Source organism: Balaenoptera acutorostrata, chromosome 15, assembly GCF_949987535.1.
Source record: "Balaenoptera acutorostrata chromosome 15, mBalAcu1.1, whole genome shotgun sequence".
In the NCBI taxonomy this organism is placed as follows: Eukaryota; Metazoa; Chordata; class Mammalia; order Artiodactyla; family Balaenopteridae; genus Balaenoptera; species Balaenoptera acutorostrata.
Genome location: NC_080078.1, coordinates 67,968,022 through 67,992,259, shown reverse-complemented (window position 1 = coordinate 67,992,259; position 24,238 = coordinate 67,968,022). Strand labels below are relative to the sequence as shown.

Sequence of the window (24,238 nt, the reverse complement as noted above, 5' to 3'; positions counted from 1 at the left end):
CACACACACACACACACATACACACACACATATATATATATACATATATACACACACACATATACATACATAAAGGCCAATGTTTCTAAAGTGCTAATCACAGTTTAGCCCACAGAAGACAATACATGTATCTCTCCTGGACACACCTGACTCAGAATCAAAGAACCTCAAGGTTGGAGAGGGTGTTGACCATTAATAGGTGTTAAAACAAGGATCCCATTTTTAACATCAAAATATTTGACAGACCCCACCCCAGCTGCATTTTTTTAGTATCCAATGATTGACAAAATACACAATGACAACAAACAAATACATTTCTATGTATTTGGTAATACTTTTCATTGAATTTGTGTTTTTAACTCCCACATTTAAGAGAGAGAGAAGAGAAGAGCAGACAAAGAGAAACAGAAAAAGAGAGACTGATTAATTTTGAGAGAGATTTTGAGAGATTGAGATTCATTCTACAGAAAATGCTTGTGTATATCTGGATTCAAAACCTCTTGCAATAATTCTGAGTCACTAGAGACAATCCAGACTTTAGGAATCCTTGATCTAACTCAATTATCTTTCTGAGGTTTGAAAACCCTTTAAAACATTTCTGCTAGGCATAGGCTGGGGTTTCCTAATACTTCCGGTGACCAGAAACTTAACCTCCTCCTCAACTGCACCCCCTCCATCTCTGGATCACTCAGAGAGTTCATTCAATTAAGGGGCAACCTTTCAACTTAATAATTTTCTTCCCTAGTCCATAATCTTTCTCCTTAAAGCAATATAAAATAGGTTTAGTCTCACTCTCACATTAAAAAAAAAAACCACTTTATATTATTTTAAGAGAGTAATCCTATTTCATTCTTCCTCTCTCATTGCTTTTTCTTTTTCAGAATAAACACTTTCAATATGAGATGGGAAGAATGTATGCAACACAGTTAAGGGAGGTGTACACATAATTAAATTCCTTCCTACCTTTATTTGGGGATTTCATAATTTCAAAGCTTTCTGATACCTCTTCAGGTGATTAGACATATGGAATGTCACAAACCCAAGCTTGTGGACGGATTGCTCTAACCAATTCGAAGTGCTCAGAAATCATCTGCTGTTAACCTCACCTGATTACATTTTGTCAGAATAAAAAGGAGTTTTCAAACATTCATTTTTACCAGATGGTAGTGAGTGGCCTGACCCAGAAGTTACAGATGAGCTGCAGTAATGAGTTTTCCCTTGCCTTTGCTGGCTGCACATTCACTGGTGACATTTTACAACTAGGGCTTCTGGCTCAATCAACATTTGCAGACATGAAACCTGCCAAAGTTAACATCAGGGCTCCCTTGCAAATTTGCTTAAGGCATCAGAACTGAAAAAGCTCACAATCTCTAATGCTGCAACTATCATCAGCCAAAGTTCATAATTAGGGATCAAAGTCATCAGAAACAGAAAATTCTACCCACTCAAAGGGTTGTTGTGATGGTTAAAACATCTTACAAAGGGGCTTTGTGTAAGCTATAAAGTGCTATGTCAATGTAAGGGAATATCATTATCATGTTTTTAAGAAATATCTGAGTGACTAGAACAAAAAAATCTCACAATTTGTATGGAAACACAAAAGACCCCGAATAGCCAAAGCAATCTTGAGAAAGAAAAATGGAGCTGGAGGAATCAGGCTCCCTGACTTCAGACCATACTACAAAGCTACAGTAATCAAGACAGTATGGTACTGGCACAAAAACAGAAATATAGATCAATGGAACAGGACAGTAAGCCCAGAGATAAACCCACGCACATATGGTCACCTTATCTTTGATAAAGGAGGCAAGAATATACAGTGGAGAAAAGACAGCCTCTTCAATAAGTGGTGCTGGGAAAACTGGACAGCTACATGTAAAAGAATGAAATTAGAACACTCCTTAACACCATACACAAAAATAAACTCAAAATGGATTAAAGACCTAAATGTAAGGCCAGACACTATTAAACTCTTAGAGGAAAACATAGGCAGAACACTCCATGACATAAATCACAGCAAGATCCTTTTGACCCACCTCCTAGAGAAATGGAAATAAAAACAAAAATAAACAAATGGGACCTAATGAAACTTAAAAGCTTTTGCACAGCAAAGGAAACCATAAACAAGACAAAAAGACAACCCTCAGAATGGGAGAAAATATTTGCAAATGAAGCAACTGACAAAGGATTAATCTCCAAAATTTACAAGCAGCTCATGCAGCTCAATATCAAAAAAAACAAACAACCCAATCCAAAAATGGGCAGAAGACCTAAATAGACATTTCTCCAAAGAAGAGATACAGATGGCCAACAAACACATGAAAGAATGCTCAACATCATTAATCATTAGAGAAATGCAAATCAAAACTACAATGAGATATCATCTCACACTGGTCAGAATGGCCATCATCAAAAAATCTACAAACAATAAATGCTGCAGAGGGTGTGGAGAAAAGGGAACCCTCTTGCACTGTTGGTGGGAATGTAAATTGATACAGCCACTATGGAGAACAGTATGGAGGTTCCTTAAAAAACTAAAAATAGAACTACCATACGACCCAGCAATCCCACTACTGGGCATATACCCTGAGAAAACCATAATTCAAAAAGAGTCATGGGCTTCCCTGGTGGCGCAGTGGTTGAGAATCTGCCTGCCAATGCAGGGGACACGGGTTCGAGCCCTGGTCTGGGAGGATCCCACATGCCGCGGAGCAACTAGGCCCGTGAGCCACAACTACTGAGCCTGCGCGTCTGGAGCCTGTGCTCTGCAACAAGAGGCCGTGACAGTGAGAGGCGCGCGCACCGCGATGAAGAGTGGCCCCCGCTCACCGCAAGTAGGGAAGGTCCTCGCACAGAAACAAAGACCCAACACAGCCATAAATAAGTAAATAGATAGATAGATAGATAGATAGTCATGTACCACAGTGTTCATTGCAGTTCTATTGACAATAGCCAGGACATGGAAGCAACCTAAATGTCCATCGACAGATGAATGGATAAAGATGTGGCACATATATACAATGGAATATTACTCAGCCATAAAAAAACGAAATTGAGTTATTTGTAGTGAGGTGGATGGACCCAGAGTCTGTCATACAGAGTGAAGTAAGTCAGAAAGAGAAAAACAAATACCATATGCTAATACATATATATGGAATCTAAAAAAAAAAAGAAAGAAAAAAATGGTCATGAAGAACCTAGGGGCAAGACGGGAATAAAGACGCAGACCTACTAGAGAATGGACTTGAGGATATGGGGAGGGGGAAGGGTAAGCTGGGACAAAGTGAGAGAGTGGCATGGACATATATACACTACCAAGTGTAAAATAGATAGCTAGTGGGAAGCAGCCGCATAGCACAGGGAGATCAGCTCGGTGCTTTGTGACCACCTAGAGGGGTGGGATAGGGAGGGAGGGAGGGAGACGCAAGAGGGAAGAGATATGGGGATATATGTATATGTATAACTGATTCACTTTGTTATAAAGCAGAAACTAACACACCATTGTAAAGCAATTATACTCCAATAAAGATGTTAAAAAAAATAGATGCTCAATAAATAAGTATAAAAAAAAAGAAATATCTGAGTGGCAATTCCAGATATTCATATATAATTATATATTATGCCTTTGCAAGAATCATGGCAATATGCCACCTTTTTTTCCCTGGAAGAAAAACCAGGTACCAAAAACTCCTCAAAATCTCCAAGCAAAGTCATTGCAAATATTAAACAGAACCCTCATGTACTTATTAATTCCCAATTTAAAAAATTACAGGTACTAAGAGTACAGTAATTACTGGAGAATGTGGGTTTTACCAATGTCCACGGTGGTGGGGGGTGGGGGGGTGAGGGGGAATCAATGTATCAAAAATTAACATTACCAAAGGTCTCACTTATGATCTGCAATCTGATTGGCTGACAAGTAACATGAATATGATTTATAATTTAAATCACTAGTCATGAAGACTCTACTTAATCAATTTTTCCTACCAAAAAAATTCTAACTCCTTGTTAAAGCCTGAATATATATCCATCTCGTTTCCAAAGGGTGTGTAGATTTCCTTTTTGGAAGTACAAACTATTCTTTAGCATTCATGATTTACTTTGACATTTTCTCTGATTAATTCTACAGCTGCATCAGTAAGCTGAATGTTGATTCTGTTTCTTTATCAAGCCTAACAGAGGCAGATACTTGTAAAATCATTGTAAGGTAAACCACCTCCATTTTAACAGACATTGTGAATGTTTTGTCAGCTACATCAGAACCATGATCATTCACTCATTCACTCAGGAAGTGTTTACTGAGCTAACAGAACCTGAACATCACTCTACTAGGTGTTGGAGGGAATATTAGACATCAAACCAAGAACAACAACAACAGAACTGCACTGACCTAAAAAAAGCAACATAGTATACAATGCAAAGAGCAGTTGACCAATAATCATAAAAATCTGGGTGCTAGTGAATCACTTAAAAGTCACATGACCTTAGATAAGTCATTTGACTTACCAGCACTGCATTTAAAAAATGCTCTGCCCTTGCTCTGCTACGTCACAGGATTGTCTTTAGTAAGATAAGGGAGAATAAGATTAAATAAAATAAAGATACAGCACTTTAAAGAAAAAAGAGCCTAGGATTCAATTTCTTTTAATGACAGCTAACTGCAAAGTCCTATATATACAACAGACTTTTAGAATTACTTAAAATCAGCTTTTGACAAGGAATATAATCACAATTATGATTTCAAAAGAAAAAATACTGAGTAGCCCATAAGCATGTAAAAAGGGACCCAATCTCATTAAAAATCAGGGAAATGCATATAAAAACCATGAAATATCATCCGGTTGGCAAAAATAAAAAAATTAAAATCTGGCAATATCATGTGTCGGTGAGGATATAGAGAAACAAATTAAAACTTGCTGATAGAAGAGTAAATGAGTACAGAGCTAATTGGTGATACCTAGTAACACTGAAGAAGCATATATTCTATGGCTATCCCAGCAATTCTACTCCTAGGTATACACATTAGAGAAATTCTCACACGTATGCACAAGGACATATTTAAAGAATGTTCACTGGAGCATATTTGTAATAAGAAAAAAGAAAATTTCAATGATCACCGGATGCATACATAAGCAGTAATCATTAAAAAAAAAAATGACTGGGAATAATAATCACCAAATTCAGGATAGTGATCGCTTCTAAGAAGGGTAATAAAGAAACTGAAATAAGGACGGCTACACAATGAAATGGGACTAGGGAAGGGTACACAGGACACTTCAACTGTATTTATAATATTTTATTTCTTAAAAAAAGACCTGAAATAAACTTGGCAAAATGGTATGGTTATGCACATACTTAGGGGGGGAAAAAGGAGACCACTAGAAGCTAGCAGGGAATCATGCAGAACAAGTCACGCCCAACTGGTTGTAGTCCCTTGATATTGTTACTGCTGATTAAGGTTAAGGGTTTACAATACCTACAGAGCACCTTTATCTCAACAAGATCTTTCACAACGTCACTCAAGTGGGCAGACGGAGAAATGTGGGTGAATGGTAGTATAGAGAGGTAGATTCATAATAGGTTAAACCAAAAGAGTATGAGCAGTATAAAGTCCCTTGTTTAAATTCAAAATAGCAAATATATAAAGTCCCTGCCAGAGGAAATATGACTTAAAAATAATTCATTCAGGAAACAGCTGATGGTTTTAGTTAATGTCATTTTCAACAGGATGGCCAACTTTAATTTTTTAAAAATCTAATGCATATTAAGGGTGCACTATTAGAAGCATAACATCTAATTCGACTACAGTCCCGTAGCACTGAGTAGCTACCACACTTGAAAAGAGGCATTACAATCTCAATATTGCATGAGCAGGATAGTACAGGGTCTGGAAACCTTGCCATAGAAAAAAACCAATAAGGGAATGAGAGAAGAATTAGGGAGGGACCCAAGAGTCACCTTCAGTTACTCAAATGATGCCTTGGAATGGAGTAAGCACGTATAGTGCTACCATGAAGAGCAGACCACCTTCCTTTCCCCTTTTGTTCCAGCTAGAAAAATCCTACTCAGCCTTAAACTCCAGCTCAAAGGCCACCTTCTCTAGGAGTCATCCAAATGCTCCCGTAAGACCTCTGAGCTTCCTCAGCAGTGTATCATATCAGCACACAACACATTATCAGCACACAACACGTGCATTAATAAATCTCCATCTCCTCTACTCCATCTCCTCTACTAAATCATATGCTAGGTCCTCAAGGGTAGGTGCCCTGAGATCTGACCCTTACTGCTAACACCTCAGCACCCCACAGTGCCCTGCTCATAGCAGGTACTTAACCCACACTGCTAAATCAATGAGAGACAAGGGAAGAGGGCAGCTAACCAATGAACTACCCAGGAACCATAATTCACTATTAGCAAATGTATACACTGTATGCATATTCTCAGAATTTCTTGGATCATTAGATTACTGCAACCAGGCAGAATTCATCTGTTCTATGTGTTCTATCTACATATTTAATCATTTTATGCCACCCTGGGCTACATAGCTTAGTAAATTGTCTAATGGTGGCACCAAGTGATATTCAGAGGGTAAGAAGAGTAAAACTCAGATTCAGACAAAGTGTATCCATACAATCTCATAATTTACAGATGAATAAACTAAGACTCAAGGATGTGACAAGACTTGAGCCTGAAGCCACAGAGCTGGGTCTGGAATCTACCTCTCACTTTTACAGCAGCAGTATACATAACCCCCCAGTCAGCTTTCCTTAGTCACAACTTCAGAAACTATCATCTAAAGGCATAATCTGCATCACCTCTCCCTGCTGCCATCATCGTTCAACCAACACCAAAATCCCTCCTGCCACTTTTCCGCCCATGCCGTTAGCCAGGAAAGCTCTTTTCTGTAGTTGCTTCTTGCCTGTTTGGAAGCTCACTGACCAGAAGCGCTTACTGTTATCTGTCTATATGGAGATTATGGTAAAACTCCCTCCGCCAGATCATCTGGGGAACCCACACTGAGCCCAGGGGTTACCCACCTTGAACACCAGTCCACTTTGAATCTTTAAACATTAAATAACAAATTAATATGGCAAAGCTATTTTAAATTATTTAAACTATTTCCAAAGGCCCAAACACAAGAAATTCACTTTATTATTTAAATATCTAACACACAGGCTAGATATTTTATAAGTGTATGTCACAGAGGCTGGGGGAGGTGGAGTACGCCTTCAGCAACCAGGAGACCCACACAATGGCTCTGCAAGTTACATGGCACACCTGTTACATGTAATCGTGATGACAGAGACGTCTCCAGCCAGTGCACTACTGCCTCTAGCAATGCACAATTCCATTAAGACTAAAGTGGGGAAGGAAATCTTTAACTACTCTTTCTATAAGTTGCCTCTAATGTCATTGCCAAGACTCAAAACTGCATTCCTCTTTCAAACAGCAGGAGTGACTGTGGCGGGGAGGCGGGGCGGCGTATACTAGCAAGAAGACAGACAGGAAAGAAAAAAGTGGAGATGTTTTGAGGAAATGGGAAGGGGGGTAATATTCAGAGCGCTGAGACTAAATGAGTGAGAACCAGATCATAAGTGAGAAACGAGTCATGTTAGTTATTTACAAAAGCTAGGTCTTTCACAGTTGCTTATTAATTCCTTAAGGGTTCCAACATGGTTTTGATCTCTGGAGCCTAGGACATCAGCTATTACCATTATTTCTTTTAAAGCTTAAAACTTATCCACATAAGTCTGTTACACAATAGCTGCCACATTTATTTCAAGGAAGACAGAACTCACATGAAACTGTACCCTGAGTATCTTGTTAAAAAGAGTATTTTTCAACATTATGGGTAATACTTTAAAGTCTGAAAATGTAGCACGATTTTACAACACACTTTCCAGCCCTGGAGTGCCGATTTACCTATCTCTCTCAGCTTGAATGAAGTATCTAGTGTTATGGCATCTGTATATGCCTGTTGATGAGTCCATCAAAAACAATGAAAAGAGATGGCTTCATGTCTGTTTTCTTCTAAGATGCATTTTATTTTCCTCAACCCAAAGGTTTTACTATTTCTAGAAGCTTTACAAACCACCAGAGTTAGCAAAATACCTCTGTTCCCAATAAAGACAAGGATGGTAAATGAATTATTCTTAGAGTCAGAAATATCTCCTCCACCCAGAAAACAGAGGGCACCCTGACCACCTGGCCATGTGGAATATGATCAAAAGGAATTCTTTGGTAGCCTGGGTAGCCTCTTGCCCAGCTACGAATTCCCTCTACAAGCTCTATCTCCACCACAACTCTCTCAGGAAGGCTATAAAAATCACTTCAAAGTGAATTCAAATAACTGCTCACTCCAAGAACATTTTAGGGTACTCAATTTCCTAGCAATAGCATCTAATAGATCAGATAAGCCAAAACACACACCTCGCTGGGCGGGAAGAAACTCTACCAAGGGTTAAGATAATTAAATAAGTGTCTTATACAGAAACAAATTAAATAAATAGTAGAATAAAATAATTGTTTTGAACCATCTCTTTCCTTTTTAAAGTTTTCTTTTAAGCCTGGTAGGCTTTTGGCATCAAAAAAACTTAAGAATTGACTGCCTTTAAAAAAAATTACCTTAGAACAGTGCAAAGACAACTGTTTTTTTTTTTTTTGGCATCATGCAAAGACATCATTACATTTTATAATACCTTTACTTTTTTATAAAGGAAAGCAAAGTGAATTTTCATAAGCATGTTTCCTCTGTGGGTGAATCTCTAGTTGGTTACAACCAACTCCAGAGAGCCATCAAGGCAAACTACCCATTAGCTGTCAATTTAGAATGACTCTAGAAAGCTAGCCCCAGAGCTCCACCAGTATCTTTTCAACAACCTCTTAATCTTGTTTATAACACCTGTGTTAAAGCAGCCTGACATCAATCCTACTCACTTGTCTCAGACTGCAATTACTCAGAAACTTGAGAATTCAGGTAAACATATTAAATACCAGAGAGTCACTGGCTGAAAACCCTGTACACAAGGGAATTCGGCCACCTCTTTTAAACAAAGCTGCATAAATAAGCCAGGATGGGTCTCAATAGGCAAAGTCAGATATAAATCTTACAAAGAGCTTCTTAGGAGGCACTGAGGTCGAGAATCGCAGGATTTAAAGAAACCATGAAGAATTCTTCCTACAGCTTCCTCACCAAGCGATTATCCAAGCTTTATAACAATGACCATTAACTGTGTGCTTATTATATACCTGGAACTTGACATTTCATTATCTTTTCAATCCTCACACAACTCTGCCAGGTAGGTAATACCATTCCCTGTTTCTTCAAGTGAGGAAACCAAGGCTCAGGTAGTGGCTTGCTTAGCGAACTGCCTAAGGTCAAAGAGCTAGAAAATAGTGGAGACAGGACTCAAATGGTCAATCTAAGCCCAAAGCTCTTGCTCTTACCAGGACACCATACTACCTACAACCACGTGATTGGGAAATCACCCCACCTTAACTGGTTTCTGGGCTTACTACTAATCTGTTTCCCAAGGCTACTTAAACTTAAGTGTACTTTTAGCAGCTCTACCACTTTCTGTTTTAGAAACCCATGTGTGTCCCAGGCCTGTACAAAACATAATGTACATAGGAAATGATGGTAAAGTAGTCCCATTTATAAGGGAGCAAGGTGCAGGGAGAAGAAAATGGATTTTAGTGGTCAGACACTTAACTTTGTTGTTACCAGTGTGTGACCTTGGTCAAATCACCACACACTGAGATCATCCTTGGAAAAAGCTCTCACAGCGAGGAAGTGCCTAACCCAGAAAAAGTACTTAATAAATGTTTAAGAAAAAAAATCAAACGGAAATGCATGTGCCAGATATAACCAACATGAAATAAAAACTCACCTTGTTAGTTTTATCTTTTGCCTATAAGGTTGGGTAAAGAGAAAACAGCAATTATGGCCCACAGTAGAGTTGGTATAAATCTGGCTAATAAATGATTAATCTCTTGTTTTGGAGTCAAAGACAGCTCTGGTCTTTAAAACAACTCCAGTCAACTCTCGGGTTATTAAAGTACTGGAATCGGACTTTTATCAAGATCATCAACTGCTATTTAAGACAAGTTTCACCCAACCCACTGTCTCCTATGACTAGGGCCACTGTCATTCACAAACACAGCTTAATCTCCTCTCTATCAAGATGTAAGAGACAAGAAAGAGAAGACAACTGTGGAGGTGCTAAGAGTTAACATAAAAAGATACCTGGAAGAAACCCAAATTCAGCCACCTAATCACTGATTCACTGCTTCATTCATTCATCCCTCGTTCTTTCCTTTCTTCAGTCAAGAGACATTCATTGAGTATTTACAGCAGGTACTGAGCTGGTCACTGCCCTAGAGGAACTCAAAGGCCAATGGGAAGAAAGATATGTAATCAAGTAATTCCAATACAGAATTGTTGGGAAAGGCAGTCTCATGCATGCAGTATTTCAAACCCCACTCAGTCACATAAAAATGGGCCTTGGGCCTGGAATACTTCCGTACAGGAGATAAGGAGACCATACAGCCTGTGCCTGGCTTATCACTTTGTATAGGAATATCTTTCCCTGTTTCAGGCTCAGCAAGTGTTCCTTTGTTCTGCTTAAGCATGTCTGTCAATGGCCCTTAGTCATGCCACTAGCTTTCAGGTCTGGGTCCTGCTGCTGCTGCAAGAAAGAGGGGTGCACATAGGCCAACTGTCCAGCATTGGAAGGGGGAGGGCCCTGCTAGCCACAAGGGACTGACATACACTACTGGAGCTGATCTTGCTCTGTCTCTTCTCTATGTGAGTAAAGCATTGTTCCATCCAGTGCTTGACTGTGTTGTGTTTTCCTTGGCAACTCCAATACCAAGATGCAATGGACAGTGTTTGAAGTGCTCCCCTGGGATTGGTAACTGATGCATGGTGTTCTGCTTCCCTGGATTTGATAACCAAGGCATGGTGTTCTACTGGACAAGAATGATATATATGGTAGACTGGAGGCAAGTACAAGGTAGGGTGATGGTAGCATTCTGCTGCATTCTACTCTCTAGTGTGTTTCTTTTTTTAAGCTACCTTCATCCACTGGAGCCCTCTACTAGGAAAAAGATTTTACCACCTACTTCTTGGGTGTCTTTGGGCAAGTCACTAAACCTCTGTGAACTAACTTTCCTCACCTATACAATGGGAAAAAGAATACAGACTTCCCAGGGCTGCCTTTAGGGTGAGACAGAATAACATATCAAATCAAATAGCACAATGTCTGGCTCTCAGTAGGCTTCAATACCTGGTAGTTCCCAGCCTTCTATTTTGTTCTTTTGGCTTGGTGACATAGGGAGGAGAAAAAACATATTCTTTTATCTCATTAAAAGTATGACAATTCCTACAAGCTCCTCTATGAGGTGTTTTTCATTCACTGCAAATCAGGAACATACTAAACCTATAAGTAACCCCTTCTCCCGCAAACACAAAGATAATCTGTCAATTGAAGGCATATCTGCCATTAATGCAGAGGCAATACTTCAAGCCCAGCTGCACACCTACCTCCTGATATTATCCTGTTAGGCTTGGTGTCATGCTCCTGAAAAAAGCTATGCTCACTGCACTCAGCAATCAAAGTGCCTTGTGTGCCTCACACAAGATGAACCATGGCTAAAAATTGCTTTTTTTAATTAAAATAAGACTTCCTCAACCTCTTGCCAACAGCACAACTAGAATGTGGAGCCCAATATCAGACTGTCAACCAGTCTCCATCTTGCTCTAATGGTGGTCTGAACCACACAGAAAAGGTAGAGGGAAAATTACTAATTTAAACAAAATGTTTAATCCTCTAATTATGGGACAGGCTCCAGGAATATGGAAAGTGATTTGCAATCTTCATTATGGAATCCCCACCAACCACTAGCACAAGTCATGTCAGCCAGAAGGCAAATGCCATCTCTTTTTCCCCCACTGGGCCTTCTGTGTCCTTATAAGTTCTGTGGGGATGGAAGAAGAAATCTTTGGAAAAAGAAAAAAATGAGGTACAAGAATCAGAATTTCTGTCTCCCCAAGTTCACTATGCTGAATGAGGTGTAAGGATCCCCCAGTGAGAAGCCAGGGAGATAATATTCAGTGACTACATTGGCAGGCTAAGCAGACTGAGGGCCTTTGAAACTCTCAAGTCTTGTAAAAACTGCCCAACTCAAGTGGTGCTTAAGTAATTCTTTTTATTTGCTGAGAAGTCCTGTCATCCTCCTGTCATCAGTGGTAAGAGATGCACAGAAAATTAGGTGGTGCCCACCAATGGCACCTCTGGTCAGAAGGAAATCTGTTCCTCTGCTTGTACCATTGCTAATTTGTGTTAATCTCTGCCCGTTCGGATCTCTACGTGCTAACTTAGGAAAAAAAGTCCCTACCAACTAACTCTGACAAGTCTGATGGCAGAACTCCCACTGGAGAATCAGCAGACAGAAAAGGCAGGCAATTATTCCCCTTCATTAGAGAGAGTTCTTTTTAATTTTTTTTTTTTAATTTTGAAAACAAAAAGTAGCCATTCACAGGCACTGCTCACTGCAGTCACTTATACAACTGGCAGAAACTGAAATTTCCCCCAAGCCAACTGAAAAAGATGTCCTGGAAGTAACCAGAAATGACTGTGCCCCTTTAATTACCCACTGTAATGTAAAACCAGACATAGAGAGGATGGCCACAGCAGATCTGGGCAAAACAGTGGTGATATTTAATCATCAGTCCAGACCATCTGCAACTGTTTTGCAGAAGCACATAAAGTTTATGGATTCCAAAGCTTCCTACAAGTTACCAGGTGCTGAGGGTCAGCTGCATTGTCCTCAGGTCCACCAGAGGCTGCTTTCTTCATTCTCTCCAGGCCAGGGTGCTCAACAAAAGGCACCAAGCCCACATTCTCTGTGCCAAGCCTGGCACTAGGAGAGTGTTGCTTCTTGATTAAGCCAGAACCCAGATTAAATGTTTAGAACTGGGAGATTCTGAAAACAACCTAGGCGGGAAAGCAATTATTCTAGGGAGAGCACAGCTTCAGCTGCGGCCCTCCGCAGCACAAAGGTGAATTCTATCCCCTTTGAACGACTAAGCTGGGCAGATTGCTCCCCTACAATCTATTCTCCATTCCGCAGAGGCAGTGATCTTTTAAAACTTAACCAAACTGTGTCAGTCCACAGCTTAAAACCCCTAATGGTTTCCCAATGTACCAACAATAACATCTAAACATTTTAGGGCTTCCCATCCTCCCCACAGCAGACCTCTCCGTCCTTATCTCTGTCCCTGCCTCACTCATCATGCTCTAGGCCATACTGCCTCAAACATGACAAGCTTCCTCCCACCTTCGGACTTTTGCAGTGGTTTTCCCCTTGGATTACGTTGCTATTCCCACAGCTCTTCATGTGGCTGGATCCTTCTCATTATTCATTCTCAGCTTAAATGTTACCTCCTCAGAGAGGCCTTCTGGAACCTTCTGATGATCCCCAATCATTCAATTACATCAGCCCATTTTTCCCTTCATATCTCTATTTAAAATATCTTGTTTTTGTTTCTCTAGTACTATTTGTTTGCATGTTTAGGTGTTCTTATTTATTTGTATTTGTTTTTCTTGTATATTTTCTGTCTTGCCTCCCTGGGTATAAGTTCTATAAAGACAAGGGACAGCAACTGTCTTGTGTATCACTCTATTCCTGATGCCTAGTATAACATCCTGCATTTAGTGGGCGTTGAATAATTTAAAAATGAAAGGCTCGATATGGATTACTAATCTGAATGAAGTTTACTAGCCCTTGGAAATCTGGATTGGCTCACAGCCTGACGGTGAGCGTGTGTCATAATGCCCTAGAAACATACAAAACACCAGCAGAGAACTGATGTACTATTAATGGTTAAGTCTATTAAAGATTCCAAAAGTAATTTTAAACTTAGTTGCTCTTAACTGGAGGGGGGGGGGTCAAATAAAAATGTAATTAATCCTCAATTTTATATACTAACAGAATAAGCACATGAATAATGCCAAAGTGTTCAATAATTGATCATACCTGCCTTTGGAATATAGTCAGACACAGTCAGAGAGAAGCATCATAATACTCTGTGCTTGACTTCAAGTCCTTCTCAGTTCAGTCACTGACTTTGGACACTGCTGGGTAGTTGAAGGGAAGTCTAAGGAGCCAAAGTAGACAATCTGCTTACAGGAAACTGATAATCTAAAATGAGTTAAGAGATGAAAATGCACTGTGGTAGTCTCACTAGATCTTTCACTGAACTCAGGATGAAGGTAATCTAGTTTCTGTTTACCAACCCACAATGGAGCTGGGGTTCCAAAGTTTAGGCCAACACACTTTCAGATCACTCACTCCTGGAACTCTGTGGAAAAGAAAATGTTCTTGAACTATTCAGCTGAAATACTAGAATCAAATGGCTGGCCTTGGAGAAGGTAAGAGTACTCCTGCTATACTTTCTCCTAATTCCATTTTCCCTACAGCTATACAAGACTCAGACCAAAACCAGTCACTTCCCTCAGGAACATTAAGGGAAAAAAAGAAAAAGAAAGGAGTAATTTGTAAATGAGATTCCTGGCACTAGAAAAGAGGAAAACTGAGATATCTTAGTAATATTAAAGCGACCTGGGGAAAAGAATTACTGTGTTGATGACATAATCCTTGATATCAATGACTGCTAACTGTGGTAGAATAGGGTTACACTTTAATCTATTGAGAACAGTTCTATACTGTGGAATGTGTGCGTGACAAACTGTTCTCATTTCCTTTTACAGCATTCTAAACCTTAATCTCCAAGACACCAGTGACCTCGGGAATACTAAGGCAGCTTTGCGAAATTTGAGAAAAACATTTTCTTTTGCTATACCATATGTGTTGTTTATAATTATATCAATAATAAAAATTAACAGCTAGCATGTACTGGGCACTTACCATGTGTCAGGCACTATACTACTTAGTGCTACCCACACTGTCTCATTTAATCCTGTTATCTTTAAAAAAAGGATGGTAAAGTGGAGATTTTTTAAAAGATGGTGGGGCAGAGACAGACCCTATTATATAATCTGCATTTTAAAGATGAAGACCTGAGGCTTACAGAGGTTAATTAAGTGACCCAAGGTCACATAGCTACCAAGTAGCAGAGGTGGGATTCAAACACAGGCAGCAGTCTGCCTGACCCAGAGTTATTGTTCATCCACTACACTAAACATTAAAAGACGTCTAAAATGGGCACACTCAGAAGGGCATGTATTTTGAATTATTTTCTCCAACAGTGCTGACAAGCTATCTTGAACCATCCACATTCTCCAATGTAGTCATTTATACATGTGAAAACTTCTCTATTGGGGTCTTATAAATGCACCACCCCCAATTTAAACAGTGACACCTAGTGAGAGACTGCAGAAAGGTATGGCTGTCTTCCTCAAATTCACCTCCAAAATTAGGCATCTCAGTAAGACCTATCTCCAAGGAAGCTGAAATAGGTAGGACTGGAGTCTATGACCAGAGAAGGGTGTTCTGTTGGCACACAGAGGAAATAAACCCACATTCATCGTGCCAATATGAGATCCACAAAGAAAAAAATGAAGACAAACTAGAAGGCTAATTATTTGACAAAGTCCCAAGAGTCTAAACTAAGATGGTGGCAACTGAAATAGAAAAGAAGGGATAGGGAAAAGGCTCCTGAAGAAGCAACAACTCCCCTGCAAAGCCCTTCCAAGTTCCCAACGGCAGGGCTGCTCCTGCCTCTATGCCACCACATCTTATTCATGCAATGGCACTGTGTACTAGATCATCAATTCTCAAATCTGTGGGATGCTCCCCCTTAGACTGTAAGCTCCATGAGAGCAAGAACTGTGACTTATGCATTTTCAGATCCTAACACCCTCTTGACTCCTGAGAAAAGAGCTAGCCCTCTGCTCAAGAGTTTGTATTTTCCATGAGGAAAAGAACCTTGCCTTTCATCTTTAAGCCCCTTCATCTTTGAGAACTAGCTCCAGGGCTTTTTTCAAGTCTGCTGGACAGCTACACCCTTGACTAAAAGGCAGAATTGGGGGTAGGTGATAAGGGGGCGGGTGGAGAGATGCAGAGAATTATGTGATACCAGAGCATATGGTCAGAAAGTTCAGTAGTCACATGAAACCTAAATCAGGACTAGTGAGCTAAGAGTTTACATAAATATGCTGAAAGACAAAAGAATGGATGATTCCTCTAAGATGAGGAACCAGGTTATAGAATAAAATTCTAGTGAAGAGGCTCTAAACAAACACATGAAAGGATGCTCAACGTCACTAATCATTAGAGAAATGCAAATCAAAACTACAGTGAGGTAACACCTCACACCAGTCAGAATGGCCATCATCAAAAAATATACAAACAATAAATGCTGGAGAGGGTGTGGAGAAAAGGGAACCCTCTTGCACTGTTGGTGGGAATGTAAATTGATACAGCCACTATGGAGAACAGTATGGAGGTTCCTTAAAAAACTAAAAATACAACTACCATACGACCCAGCAATCCCACTACTGGGCATATACCCTGAGAAAACCATAATTCAAAAAGAGTCATGTACCACAATGTTCACTGCAGTTCTATTTACAATAGTCAGGACATGGAAGCAACCTAAGTGTCCATCGACAGATGAATGGATAAAGAAGATGTGGCACATATATACAATGGAATATTACTCAGCCATAAAAAGAAATGAAATTGAGTTATTTGTAGTGAAGTGGATGGACCTAGAGTCTGTCATACAGAGTGAAGTAAGTCAGAAAGAGAAAAACAAATACCATATGCTATCACATATATATGGAATCTTAAAAAAAAATAGTTCTGAAGAACCTAGGGGCAGGACAGGAATAAAGATGCAGACGTAGAGAATGGATTTGAGAACACAGGGAGGGGGAAGGGTAAGCTGGGACGAAGTGAGAGAATGGCATGGACATATATACACTACCAAATGTAAAATAGATAGCTAGTGGGAAGCAGCTGCATAGCACAGGGAGATCAGCTCGGTGCTTTGTGACCACCTAGAGGGGTGGGATAGGGAGGATGGGAGGGAGACGCAAGAGGAGGAGATATGGGGATATATGTATATGTATAGCTGATTCACTTTGTTATAAAGCAGAAACTAACACACCATTGTAAAGCAATTATACTCCAAGAAAGATGTTAAAAAAAAAAATGAGGCTCTAGAGGTTATCATACTAAGTGAAGTAAATCAAAGACAATACCATATGATATCACTTATATGTAGAATATAAAATATGATACAAATGAACTTATTTACAAAACAGAAACAGACTCACAGACATAGAAAACAAATTTATGGTTACCAAAGGGGAAAGGGGATGGGGAAGGGGTAAATCAGAAATTTGGGATTAGCAGATACAAACTACTATATATAAAATAGATACACAACAAGGTCCTCTGTACAGCACAGAGAAGGACAATTCAGTAACTGAAGTAACGGATTTGAATCAAATTTTCTTGAAGTCTAACATGAAAGCAAAGAGATACAAGCCAGCAAGCAGACAAGATATTAGAACAAAAGCTTTCCAAAAGAGCATATTTGAAGGCACATACTGGTTCATTCACTCAATCATTAAACAATCATTTACTAGGCATCAACTAGCAGAGAGACACTCTCTAGGTGCTGGTCCCTGCGTCTCAGTTCACTGCCTAGGGTGCAAGGGGGCACATAAATACAATGTATTTTGCAAGTATGAAAAGAACTCATCACGGGAAAAAGAGAAGATAAGGTTACAAAGGGAGTAAGTGAACTTAAGAAAAAACGTTACTCAGAAGATGAAACAGAAAACACCCTGAAGTGGGAATATCAATAAGAATAGCAATTTATTTGTTACTTATAGTCCCACTAACAATAAGTAACTTCAAAAAGCACTAGTCTAAACTGTCATGCAAAAAGAGCCTATTTCATGATGCTGTAAAGTGACATCATGATTATGACAATATTCTCAGAGTTAGAGGTAAAATGGGACTACCAAAGAATGAAAGATATATTTGAGCACAAGTGTCCAGGCTTCCAATAATGTTTCTTATACACACACCATCAACAAAAAAACAGAACAGAAAAGCTCGGTTATAAGCTACAACACAACCCTACGAAAAAAAAGCAGATAATAAGAAGTACAAACAATAAACACATGCAAGGGAAAAATGCTTATTAAAGAAAATGAACTAAACACTTTATATACCTACTATATTAATGAGAAAAAATTAAATTATGACAACTAGTAGTATCGAGATTGCAGTAGAATTGGAACACACACTACTGTTAGCACTGTAAACTGCTAAAGGATTACTTCCACATGAGCACTGTGTATTGCTTGACATACCTGCAGCTGAGGCAACCCCATCATCTCCTGCCACTCCCCTCCATTCACTCAATGCTCTGAACATTTCACTACCATGCTTTTGCTGTCACTAATCCTAGTGAAGAATGACTCTCCTCAGCCTCCTTCAGTACCCACAGAATTTCTATTCATTCATCAGGGCTGAGATTCCAATGTCATCTCCTTTTCCTCAATGACCAAACCAAATCCATTCCCAGCAATACATCCCCTCTCCAGGCACATCCAATTGTTCCTTCCATTGTGCTCCCATAATACTTTATTCACACAGTTAGTTGTTGAAAGGTCTGTCTCGCTCCTTAACTATGAATTCTTTAAGGTCCAAGACCATATCTTAATAATTTTAGCCCATGCAATACTTCGCACAGGAGATGATGGCACATGATAATTACTAACAACAGATGTGAGGGGGAAAATGCCACATGAATAAAGAAGTTCACTGCAATATTATCTCCAAGAACAAAACCTGGAAACCACCTAAGTACTTGATTATAGAGGAGCAATTTAGGGAAAAATGGTTGGTCTATCACTTGAGCAAAAAGTATGTAAACATTAAAAACAACATGAAGACTATGTAGAAACACAAAATATTTCTGGCAATGTTAAATTAAAGCACAGAACACAAAACCATATATATACAATGGTTATAGCCATGCAAAATACGTAAGGACTGTGGGAATATAAAAATATTTTATTGGATTAGGGTAGTAGTTTCCCTTTTCTTGAATACTTTAATACTATTCCTGTCAGATTATTGTCAGTAAAATTTTTTACTTCAAAAGAAAGAAATAAGAAGGGAAAAGGAGAAAGATTATAGATTCCAATAAACCCCTGCAATCCAAGGAAATGCTATATTACTGACTGATAGGTGACAAGAGGAGTGGGTGTCTGCAATATTGCCAAAACCAAGGGTCCCTGACCCCAATCTGCCTCAAAGAGAATACTTCTCATGTCACAAAATAAGTCATTCCCAATGAGCCAAACTGCACTAAATGTGAATTCTTTATTGCAAAACTTCAAAGGCAAGAACTTTTCCCAGACATCTGTGGAATCAGTATTAATGAGAATGCCCTGGAGTTCATATACGTGCCTATGCAGCAGAAACTTCTCAGCCAAGGAACTGCTGGGCACACTTCTTGATGAGATGTCTAAGCCTGAAGGCATCAAAAAAGTACATTTCCATATTGGGAACATAACTGGTTTCCTCTTTAAGACTTTTTCCACTACCACCTGTCCACATTGTAATTCTCCTGTCTTTTCAAATGAATAGTTAACATATGTCAAGGATATAAGGCATATACTGAGGCACTTGCTGCCTAACTCTATTAATAGAAGAACCAATCTCAGCAGAAAATTGGAATCTTCCCACCAAGTTGCCCCAAAAGTGAAATTTAGTAGGCATCCAAAAAAACGTCAAATACTTTTAATAAACATTTTTGGCATTACATATTTTCTTTATTTACCTTAGTCTCTGAATTTTAGGAAAAGAAAGAACCAGAAGTCATATAGCTCAATCTCCTCATTTTACAGTGATTAAAAAAATGATGTACAGAGAAGGGAAGTGACTTATCCTGAATCACCCAGATAAGTAATGATAAAGGTAGGATTAAAACTCAAATCTCCCAGATTTTCAGCCCCAATTCATTCTTCTACATCAAGCTTTTCTTATCCCTTGAAATCTCTGGAGCTCTTCGCCTAAATAATCAGTATCACAGAATTTTAAAGCTAGAAGGACCTCAGAGAAACTTACCCAATCCCCTCATTAGGCATATAAGGAAACTGAGGCCCAGAAAGATTAAGTGATTTGCTCTCAATATCTGAGATGGCAGGGGTAAAGTATAACTTAAGCTCAAAATACTGCGAACTAATGGCCATGAGAAGGGAGGTGAATGTCTCAGAGAAGATTTTAAGAGGAATGTAGACCAGGGGTGGGTCTCAAAGTGTGGTCCCTGGACCAGCAGCTTAAGCATCACCTGGAATCTTGTAAGAAATGCAAATTCTAAGGTCCCATGGGAGACTTACTGAATCAAACTCTGGGGGTGGGGATGTTCAAATCAGACCACTTTGTCCCTGAGAAATGAACTTTAGTGGTCATATTGAGTCTAATTTGTAAATGACAAGTATAATCAAAAGCACTTAAGATTTATGCATTCTTCTATACATGTACCATACTTCAACTTTAAAAGTTTTTAAAATTGGAAAACTAGATTTGGGTATTCGGTTGGTTCCAGTTCTGGCTCTGCTCCTTACTGGCTGTTTGATCTTGGGCCGGTAACTGACCTCTCTAGCTCGAGTTTCCTTTTATAAAATAGGCATGCCACCTACCTCAAAGGGCATGCTGAGAATTAATGTAAGAACATATCTGAAAGCACTTTAGTTCAGCACAGCACAGTGGTTAGGAACTCCAACTCTGAGGCAGGCACTTTTTTGTACCTCAGTTCCCCCATCTGTACAACAGGGATTTAAAACAGTACCTTCTTCATAGGGTTGTTATAAGGATTTAGAGAAATGATGCAGGCATGCAATACATCTTTCATGTCTATAAGAAGTTAGTTTTCAAAGAGCTTTTGCATCCATTAACTCAGGTAATCCTCATGACTTTCCACAAGAGGATGGGAGCATTTATTATGGACTAGATTCTAGACTGTACCATCTTTTAGGAACAGGAAAAGTGGACACTGATCTTACAGAAAGAAAAGTGCATGAGTAGTGCACGTGGGGAATGAACAGAGCTGGAAATAAGATCAGGATTCTGGTTTCAACTCTTGTCACTACCTTGGCCCACAACCTCAGGGAAGTCCCTTACCAAAATGGAGTTCACTTTTCATTTATAAATATGTGGGCTGAATGAGGTTATCTATAAGATTTCTCAAAATAAAATTCAAATTCCGTATCATGGCCCACAGGAAGGCCTACATAGGCTGTCATCTGCCTACATCTCCAACCTTATCACTTATCATTCCCCTGCTCATTCACCAAGTTCCAGCTACATTAGTCCTCTTCCTGATCCTCTGACAGGCTGCACCAGCTTCTATTTTAATACCTCACAGCCTATGTACTTGCTATTCATTCCCTCTGCCTTGATTATTCTGCGTTTTTCATGATTGGTTCCTTCTCAACCATCGGTCCTTTAATGTCCATTCCTCAAAGTCCTTCCTAGACCATATTATCTAAAATAATAGGTCCTGTCTCTTGCTCCCAGTGGTTATTTTCTTTAGCAGCTCTGTCCAATAAAAATATATTGAGAGCCACAAATAAGCCACATATGTAACTTTAAATTTTCTAGTAGCCACATTTTAAAAGTTTTTAAGAAGATGATATTAATTTTTATAATTTTCTTTAAGCCAACATATCCTAAGTATTATCATTTCAGCATGGAATCAATATAAAAGTTAATATATTTTACAGTCACTTTTTTCATACTAAATCTTGAAAATCCAGTGTGTGTTTTACAGGTGTAGCAGATCTCAATTCTAACTAGCCACCTTTCAAGCGTTCAAGAGTAACATGTGACCAGTGGCTACCACACCAAACAGCACAGCTCTGTAGTATACCCTGTGTATCCTTCAAAGCACTTATCACGATCTGAATTTCTCATTTGTTTACTTTCTTATCTTGTTACTTCCCCACCAGATTATAAGCTCCACAAAAGCAAGAACCTTGTCTGTTTTGTTCAATGTTGTATGCTCAGTAGATGCAGTACATATTCAACAGGTATTTGTTGAGCAAATGAATGAATCTCTTCTAGCTTTAATATTCTATGAGTCAATGGGCTCATATGTAGGCCAAACAGGCATATAACCACTCATTCAACAACGCTCCTATTTCCTTTCTTCTTTCACATCCTATTACTGTCTTAAAAAGGAAATCACCTGGCTATATACCTCCCATTGCTTACAAGTTCTTTCCCATGATGTCTAGTTTCCAAGGTCAGTTCTATGTATACCGGCTGAGGGAACTGCATGAATATAATTGCTAACGTTTTTCAAACATTTACTCTTTGACAAGCATTGGGCTAAACAGTTTACATTTCACAGCAGCTTCGAAACAGACTTATATGATAGCTACTTTCATTGCCCCCATTTACAAGATGAGGATACTGAGGCATAGAGAGGGTAAGTATTCTGCTCAAGGTTACAGCAGCCAGTTGGCAGCAAAACAGAGATTCCAAGCCATAGGGCTTCAGACTCATGGCTCTTAATCTCCTATTCTCTACTGCAGAGCTGTCCAATGGAAATGTAAGGCCTGCTATACATGTAATTTTAGTAGTGACACAAAAAGGCCACTAGCTACATTAAAAAGTCAACAGAAATAGGTAAAACTTATTTTGAATATATTTTATTTCACCCATTACCCATATATGATTAATATATGGGTAATGGGTGAAATATATGATTAATCAGTATGATCAATAATCAAAGTAATCAACATGATCATGTAATCAATATAAAAATTTTACTTTTTTAATACTGATTCTTCAAATTCCAGTGTGATTTGACACTTAGAGTACTTCTCAATTCAGACTAGTCCCATTTCAAGTGTTCGATAGCCATATGTGGCTAGTGGCTACCATACTGGACATTTAGGAAGTCAAAAGTGGGGGGAAAACGTTCACCTGGGAGCCAAAAGATCTCATCTCTAATCCCAGCTCTTACTTGTTGAGTGACTTTGGACAAGTCCTTTCTACCCTCTGGGCCACTGTTTCCCCACAAGTACTCCAAGCAAGTGGGACAAGAAGAAGATTCCGAGGTACCCATCCCATGCTGGAATGTCAAACATCTGTCAACAACTGCGATTAACATGGGTCCAGCTTTCTACACTTTAAAATCAGCTTTCACATCCATTGGTTGATACAGTCCTGAAACAAACCTAATAGATAGCTATTACTGTCTCCACTTTATACATACAAAAGCTAGGCTCGAAGAGGGCGACAGGACTTGTCCCAAAGCCACAGAGCCGGTCCGTAGAGAAGCTGGGGCTCAAATGCAAGAAGGGCCAGTGCTCTCCCACCACGACCACCAACTCAATGACTGGAGAAGAGAGTTTAAGAGGGATGGTTGTGAAGATAGTCTGGGGCCTTCAGAATAGTTGAAGGGAGCCAGGCCCCAGGGCAGGGTGAGAAGGAGCCCAGCCTGAAGTTGAGAAGAAGGGGCCCGGGCCTTGGGAAGGAATAAACTGAAAGAGCCCAGGATAAATTCGAGGGAGTTACGTGAAATAAGATGCTAAGACCCGGGTGACAGGAGACGTGAAGGGACCCGGGGCTGAGGTGGGAGAAAGTGAGAAGGGACTCTGGTCCTGCGACTCCTGCCCGGGTGAGAGGACGGTCCCCCCAGCCCTCCTCGTCCCTCATACCTGGTAGCTCAGAAGTTCGCCAACGTCCATGGTTCCAGGTTCAGTCAACACCGGCTACTCTGACTCACTCCACTCACGACCAAACCGCGGTCCCCACATAGGCGGCTCCAGCCACACTGCTGTAAAGCGCCTTGAGCAGGGGCCGCAGAGCCAATGAGGTAAAAGTGCGCGCGTCGCGCGAGCCGGCTACACTGCGGTAAAAGTGTGGCTTTACGGCCGCACTACCGTAAAGCGCGCTGCATTTGACAGTACTACTGCCTCCCGGAGCCTGAAGGGGGCGGGGAATGGGGGCGGAGACTTGATGGAGGGCGGTGCGGTGAGAGAAAAGACGAAAGGAACCAAGGTTTATCACGCGCCTCTGGCGTGCAGGGTGTTTCCCTTGCGCTCTCATAATCCATTCAGTGACCTAGGCAATTTTATCCCTCATTTTATCCTCAATTCGCAGATAAGGAAACTGAGGCATTGAACTGCACTGTCCAGTACTATACCCTCTAACCACATGTGGCTACTGAGGG

The 24,238-nt window shown here is 39.9% G+C and overlaps 1 protein-coding gene across 1 annotated transcript in view; it reads right to left on the bottom strand.

Annotated features, from left to right (window-relative positions):
• Positions 1–23,883, bottom strand: part of CTNNBL1 (catenin beta like 1) — a 164,829-nt gene extending 140,946 nt beyond the window's left edge. The window contains exon 1 of the mRNA XM_007193144.2: positions 23,724–23,883. Within this exon, the coding sequence (XP_007193206.1) occupies positions 23,724–23,753 (30 nt within the window). The 5' untranslated portion in view covers positions 23,754–23,883. The remainder of the gene's footprint in view (positions 1–23,723) is intronic.
• Between the last annotated feature and the right edge of the window lie 355 nt (positions 23,884–24,238).